Source organism: Grampus griseus, assembly GCF_964374135.1.
Source record: "Grampus griseus genome assembly, chromosome: 12".
NCBI classification, from domain to species: Eukaryota; Metazoa; Chordata; class Mammalia; order Artiodactyla; family Delphinidae; genus Grampus; species Grampus griseus.
Genome location: NC_139006.1, coordinates 33,151,102 through 33,158,861, shown reverse-complemented (window position 1 = coordinate 33,158,861; position 7,760 = coordinate 33,151,102). Strand labels below are relative to the sequence as shown.

At 40.6% G+C, this 7,760-nt stretch overlaps 1 protein-coding gene across 1 annotated transcript; it reads left to right on the top strand.

Moving 5' to 3' along the window:
• Positions 1-2,411: 2,411 nt before the first annotated feature.
• On the top strand, positions 2,412-3,950 carry LOC309830510 (endogenous retrovirus group K member 8 Gag polyprotein-like; the record flags this gene model as incomplete). The annotated part of the gene is made up of 1 exon (XM_082667114.1): positions 2,412-3,950. One exon carries the CDS (start codon positions 2,412-2,414, stop codon positions 3,948-3,950), a length of 1,539 nt encoding a protein of 512 aa, XP_082523240.1.
• Between the last annotated feature and the right edge of the window lie 3,810 nt (positions 3,951-7,760).

Sequence of the window (7,760 nt, the reverse complement as noted above, 5' to 3'; positions counted from 1 at the left end):
ACAGGAGCTGTACAAGTATTACAAGCATTACATCCCTACCTACATGTCCAGGTCTCACAAGGTCATCTGAGTCTAAAGCCTCTCCTCTACCTGTAACGGCTCCTGCCTCTTCTATGTACTTTCATTTCAATCCAAATCTTATGCTTATCTTTCCGAATGGCGTAGCTTTGCCAAGAGTGATTGGGGGGGGGAGGGTCTTCCGTGACCACTTTGGGGAACATTTGATTTGAACAAAACTTTTCATTTAAGAGCTGCCTTAGGAAAGAAATGACATAGATTTCACAAACCCAATGGGCAGCATCTTTTGACTGGTATGCAGAGGACTCCAAAAGAAATTCTCACTCAAACCTTATTTCATTAAAAGATTCTTTGGCCAAAGTGAATGAGCCAGTTGACAAACTCAAAGAACAACAAGCTAGACTCATTTTGCTAGTGAATATCCCCACTTTTCTTGTCTTCCAGTTGCCTCCCAAGATCCAGTTGTCTCTCCTCCCCCTTATCCTTCTGATTTGTCTCCTTCTGCACCTGCTTTTATTATTTGCCTTGTCCAGGCCCCCTACCTTTTCCCCAAAACTCTCCTAACGTCCCAAAATGTCAGTTGCCTCTAAGGATCCATATCTCTCATAAGCCAAGTGAGGCAACTGAAATTTGTATGGATCCACAAAAGACCCCAAAAGCAAAAGCAGTTTTAAGAAGAAGGAATCTGGAGGCATCATGCTCCCTGCTCTCAAACTATATTACAAAGCTATAGTAATCAAAACAGTATGGTATTGGCAGAAAAACAGACACACAGATCAATAGAGAGACCAGAAAGAAACCTTATGCATATATGGGCAATTAATTCATGACAAAGGAGCCAAGAATATACAATGGGGAAAGGACAGAGTCTTCAACAAGTGTTGTTGGAAAAACTGGACAGCCACATGCAAAAGAATGAAACTAGACTACTTTTTTATGTCATACACAATAATTAAATCAAAATGGATTAAAGACTTGAACGTAAGACCTGAAAATATAAAACTCCTAGAAGAAAACATAGGTGGTAAGCTCCTTGACATAAGGAGTCTTGGCAATGAATTCTTTGAATTGGACTCCAAAATCAAAGGCAACAAAGCAAAAATAAATAAGTGGGACTACATCAAACTAAAAAGCATTTGCACAACAAAGAGAATCATCAATGAAATGAAAAGGCAACCTACTGAATGGAAGAAAATATTTGCAAGTCATGTAACTGATGGGGTTAATATCCAAAGTATATAAAGAACACATAAAACTCAATAGATAAAAACAAACAATCCAATTTAAAAATGGGCAGAAGATCTGAATGGACATTTTTCCAAAGAAGACATACAGGTGGCTAAAAGGGACATGAAAAGATGCTCAACATCACTAAGCACCAGGGAAATGCAAGTCAAAATTACAATGAGATACACCTCACACCTGTTAGAATGACTATTATCAAAAAGACAAGAAATAACAATCCTTGATGAGGATGTGGATAAAAGGGAACACTTGTACACTGTTATTGGGAATGTAAATTGGTTCAGCACTGTGAAAGACAGTATGGAGGCTTCTCCAAAATTTAAAAATAGAAATACCATATGATCTAGCAGTTTCACTTCTGGGTATTTATTCACAAAAAATAAAAACTCTAATTTGAACAGATATATGCACCCCCGTGTTCACTGCAGCATTGCTGAAATAGGCAAGATATGGAAACAACCTAAGTGTCTATCAATGGCTGAATGGATAAAGAAGATGTGATATATATATACGACAGAATACTATTCAGCCACAAAAATGAATGAAATATTTGCTATTTGTGACAACATGGATGGCCCCCAAGGGCATTATGCTAAATGAAGTAAGTCACCCAGTGAAATAAATAAGATGAATACTGTATGATTGTGGGACGCCGCCAGGAAGGAGCTGGATTCTTGGTCCAGAGGAAGGCGAAATTACATTGTTGCATCTTGCTTGCACTACCCGGGAGTGCCGCGTAAGGCGCCACGCGTGCATCCCGTGGATTGTAGGCGTAGCAATATATTGTCACATGTACTGACACACACCAATCCAGGGCTGTTGTGTGGACCTTCTGGCCAGTATAAAGCCTGCCATATTCTGCTGCGTAGGGTCTTCCTTCCATCTTTCTTCAACCAAGCTGTGCTCCAATAAAGTGTGATACGAGAAGAATCTTGCGTGTGGCGGCTCGTTATTCTGCTGGTCGGAAGCGGCCCGCTGCAAGTGGTGCCGAAACCCGGGAACTTCGCGCCTTGCATGGAGGACCGATTCAGAACTCGACACACGGAGTGAACCGGTAATTTTGCCGGTACGTAGCTTTTGTGCCTTGCACTGTCTTGTTGTGTGTGTAATGGTGTAAATCTTTTAGTGAAAGTCAGTAAAAGTACACAATGGGGAATACTCATGTTAACCCCACGGCAAATTTTTATGAGCCGATACAGGCACTTTTACGGGATCGGGGGTTGATGTTATCTCACAAGACTATTGGCCGTTTACTGAATGATATAGATCAAGCAGCGCCATGGTTTGGAGTTTCGGGTACTTTGACTATCCCTTCATGGGAGAAATTAGGAAAGGATTTGCACCGTTTTCATGAGGAGGGTAAGCTGTGCTGTGCGACTTTCCCTTTGTGGAATTTAGTTCGATCTTGTCTTAAGGAGGGAAAGTGTACAGACATAGTGAAACAAGCGACGCAAGTTTTGCGGTCATATCAAGATAGTGCTTCCGAAGCAGGCAGTCATAAGGCTACAGATGATAGGCCTACAAAAGAAGAATTAGTAGATAATAAGGTTAAAAAAAAGTTAAAATCTAAACAACCAGACGCCCAAGAGACTGGGCGAGAACCAATGTATCCGCTATTGTCTGGCTTGCAAGCCATGTATTTATCAGATGATGAGGAGCTAGATCCCGACGATGCTGCGGATTTGGCAGAAGCTGCTGCAAAATATGAGGAGGAGCGTTATGGCCCTTTTGGGGCTTTGCCCCCTTCTCGACCTCAGGAATTTTTTGCCTCAAGAAGTGTTGTTCAACCTAGGCGTTCTGCGCCTTCCATTCCTTCCCCGCAATGTACTTTTATTCCCCGCGAGGCTTGGTTTCAAGTTCCTTCTTCTTTGTCCAATGCGTTTCCAGTATTTGAAGATCCGGCTACACGCCAGCGATATTATGATATGATAGATCATAAATTAATTAGAGATCTTGCAGAAGCTTCCAAACGAGATGGCATTTCTGCTAATTATACTATTATGCTTTTGCAGCGGCTTACAAGAAATGCCTTGACCCCTACTGATTGGCAAGATATTGCTCGTGCGTGTTTAACGATGGGACAATATTTAGACTGGAAGTCTATTGTTTCTGATTTGGCTCACAGTCAAGCGAGGGAAAATGCTGCCAATGGGCAGCCTGCCTGGAATGTAGATATGTTATTAGGACAAGGACAGTGGATAAATAATCAGACTATGTTCCCTGTACAAGTTTATAATCAAATAAATGAGATTAATATGCGTGCATGGCGAGCCCTCCCAAATAAAGGGGAGGTGTCAGGGAATTTAACAAAAATAATACAGGGAGACACAGAGCCATTTTCTGATTTTGTAGCCCGGATGATGGAAGCGGCGGGAAGAATTTTTGGTAATGTGGATGAGGCGATGCCTCTAGTGAAACAACTTGTTTATGAACAATGTACAAAAGAATGCCACCAAGCCATTACACCTTTTAAAGGAAAGGACATTAAAGTGTGGATAAAAGCTTGTAGGGAGATTGGAGGCCCTTTGTCTAATGCAGGGCTTGCCGCTGCGGTAATGACAGCTGCTAAAGGTATGCAAGATCCTGTGTTCCAAATGTTAGGTACCCTCCGGTATTCACATCTTGTGCTGGTAAGGATTTTGCATCGTTGCAAGTTGCCCATGGTTTTCGATTATCATTTAATATAAAGTCTTTTGCGGGCAGGAAAAATTGTAATGCTTCTAATGTTACCTGGTATTATGAAGGGTGGCCGTTTTATTCTTGGGTTGTGACTAATGATGCTGGCGCTAGCATGGATCTTTCTGCGTTGGCCATGATTTATTCTAGTAATGGCACCTTGTATAATGTGAGCGGGGAGGTTAAATTAGCTAATAAAAGTCAAATATATAAATTGAAATTACGTAATATACTAAATTCTTTGTATAATTATTCCAAACCTGCAGCTGTGATATGTGTACAACCCCCTTTTATGTTTTTATTGTCTAATGATACAGAAGGATGTAATAAGGGCGTTTCTTGCTGGATTTCACAATGTTGGAATGGAACAATCGTGCAGACTGCTGTAATACTACGTATACCTACATTTGTTCCCATTCCAGTTAAGGCAGATCCCGCTACTTTTCCATTAATTAATTTGGTGAGGCAGCGGCGGGATCTTGGGATTACTGCTGCACTTATAATTGCCTTAACTGCTTCTGTGACGGCGGCCGCCACTGCTGCTGCAGCAATGGTGAATCAGGTACAATCAGCTGCTGTAATTAATGGTATAGTAAAGCAAACGTCGCTAGCATTAGAAAATCAGAATCGTTTTAATACACATTTACATGCTGGCATTTTATCTTTAAATCAACGGATGGATTTGCTGGAGGATGCCTTTGAAGAGTTGTATGATATGCTTCAGCTTGGTTGTGTTGCTAAATTTAATCATCTTTGTGTTACTCCCTATAAAATTATAGGACGTTTGAACCAAAGTAAATTGATTGGAGAATATTTAAAAGGAAATTGGTCTGAAGAAACAGAGAGACTGCTGTTTGAACAACGATTACAGATTATTCATCTTAATACTACCGAGTTACACCCTATTTCTTTTGGGAATTTTGCTTCATGGCTATCCTCTACTTTTCTTTTTTTTAAAGAATGGGTAGGTATGGGGGCTTTTGGCATCCTTTGTGCAGTGGGGATCGCACTATGCCTGTGGTTGGTGTGTCGTCTGAAACGTAAGTCACACACACAGAAGATCATGTTGATGCAAGCCTTGGTGGCCATTGAAAACGGCCAGCCTGCCGGTGCCTGGATCTCCCTGCTAAACAAGTCCTAGTGGTTGCCCCTGCACAGGATGGCCATGAGCCATTGCACTCCTAGTGGGAACCTCTGCCTGAAATCAGCCCTTGCACCCCGCGCTGTAAGCAGCATTGCACTATGGGAGGGTGATTTCTGCCACCCATGACAATAGCCCTTGAACAGCCATGTCCCCTTGGGGGCAAGACTTGTACGGGCGACCGTTATGTGGTCTAAGGACATAAAGAAAAAGGGGGAGATGTGGGACGCCGCCAGGAAGGAGCTGGATTCTTGGTCCAGAGGAAGGCGAAATTACATTGTTGCATCTTGCTTGCACTACCCGGGAGTGCCGCGTAAGGCGCCACGCGTGCATCCCGTGGATTGTAGGCGTAGCAATATATTGTCACATGTACTGACACACACCAATCCAGGGCTGTTGTGTGGACCTTCTGGCCAGTATAAAGCCTGCCATATTCTGCTGCGTAGGGTCTTCCTTCCATCTTTCTTCAACCAAGCTGTGCTCCAATAAAGTGTGATACGAGAAGAATCTTGCGTGTGGCGGCTCGTTATTCTGCTGGTCGGAAGCGGCCCGCTGCATATGATCTCACTTATATGTAGAATGTAAAAACAAACAAACAAACAAAAAACCAAGCTCATAGACACAGAAGAGATTGGTAGTTGCCAGAGGCAGAGGGAGGGGAGTGGGTGAAATAGATGAAGAGAGTCAAAAGGTACAAACTTGCAGTTATAAAAAAAAATAAGTCATTGGGATATAATGTATAGCATGGTGACTATAATTAATAATACTGTATTGCATATTTGAATGTTGCTAAGAGAAAATTTTAAAGTCCTCATCACACACAAAAAATTGTAACTACGTATGGTGACAGATGTTAACTGAATTTATTGTGGTGATCATTTTATAATACATATAAATACCAAATTTTTAAAAAGTTGACAGAAGCAGAGACCTGAAAGTTACCTGCATGTTGGGGCTTGCCCTTTCATGTCACTGGAAACCCTTATTCCACATGGGAAAATAGCCCAGAATAGCTTCCTGGAGGATGAGAGACCCCGTGGCAAAACTCTGGTCATCCTCTCCCTCCCAGCCATCTCCTTTGAGTCCCCAGACATATGACTGAGGCCATCCTACACCAGCCAGTACTAGTCAAGCTGATGGAGACCAGAAAAATCACCTATCCAACCCCTGTATCAGGAAAAATAATAAATCTGTACTTTCAGAAAGAATATATATATAAGTCATTTATATCTGATTTTGGAATATATTTTTAAATATATTTTTCCTATTAATTTGTCTAATATTTTAGAAATCTATGACACTTTAAGGACAAATGAATCCAAACAATGAACTTCTAATTCAGTAAGAATTAAAAAAAAAAAGTTCCATTTAATTGCCTGTTCAATATTCATTCCTCATCCTCCATCCAAGCCCCCAGCAATCCAACTTTCAGACTAACACAAAGTACCAGCAGAGATTTACCTCTGAGACTGATAACGCTCTTTGGTTGGGGGTGATAATTAAATATTCTGATTTTAAAGGCTTCCCACTAGACAAATGACTGTACTATGGTGTAAACATAGATATAAAACATTAAATTTTGGCTTCATTAGGTATGAGGCTCTGCTGAGCTGTACTAATAAAAATCTGAAGGCAATATTTGTTTCATGTTATTCACAGTGGTCTGTGAATTGCATTGGAAGATGGGGAGCCTGAATTTGATTCTTGGATTTGAAAATAGCTGTGTAATTATGTATTTCGTCTCCTGGTGGTTTAGCTTCCCAATCCATAAAAGGTTTTGCATTCACACCTTATTGTTTTCAAAATAGCTCAGAAACTCTGTGAGCTTGAGCTTAGTGGAAAAGTGAGCCCAGTTCTCTGCTATAAGTGTACCACAGTGAAAATATACTTTCCCAGCAACTCTATTTCCCTGAGATTTATCAAGAAACTGTCGTTGCCTTAAAAACACTCCTTGTGGTTCTGTGGGCTTGAGAAAGCCACAAGTTTATTTTCACTGAAATAAAAATGCTCTTAGTGGTTTTCTCTTCTTTTATTCTTTCTAAAATAGGCTAAGCAACCTTTGGAACAGAGATATAAAAGTGATGAAATTGAAACGATTTCTCATTTCAGCCCAGATTAGTGCAAATACCTGTCCCTTTGATGAAAGGCCCAGAGCAACTCATTATTTCTTCTGTTTATTCACTTTTGCAACAATTTTTTTTTTTTAGCTAATAATGCTCTAGATCAAGGTTCTTTTGAGGAAATTAAAAAGAATGAGACACGCCTTGTGAAAACAAAGCCCTTTATGACCTAAGAACTGATCAAATAAAAGTAACAAATTTTGCTAAAACCCAAGGCAGAATGTGGAAAGTGTAATAGGGAAGAACAAATCTGATTCCATATTGGATTGGTTTCTTTTACTTTAACCTTTGTATTCCATTGCTTTTGCTACAAGTTAAGAATGTTGCCTGTAGCCTGAAATATACAGGATAGCTCATTCTCAAGGCTCTCACCTTTAAAAGTATAACTCTTTTCCATTCATATAGAGATAAAAAGTTGCAGAGCAGAGAATAACAAGTTGCCTTGTTGGAGGTTTATAGGAACATCATGACCTGAACTAGGTGGACAGCTTCAAGAACAAAGGATTCTGACATCAAGAAATTTGTAACAAACAGCTATACTCCCTCCCCTTCTAGTATAA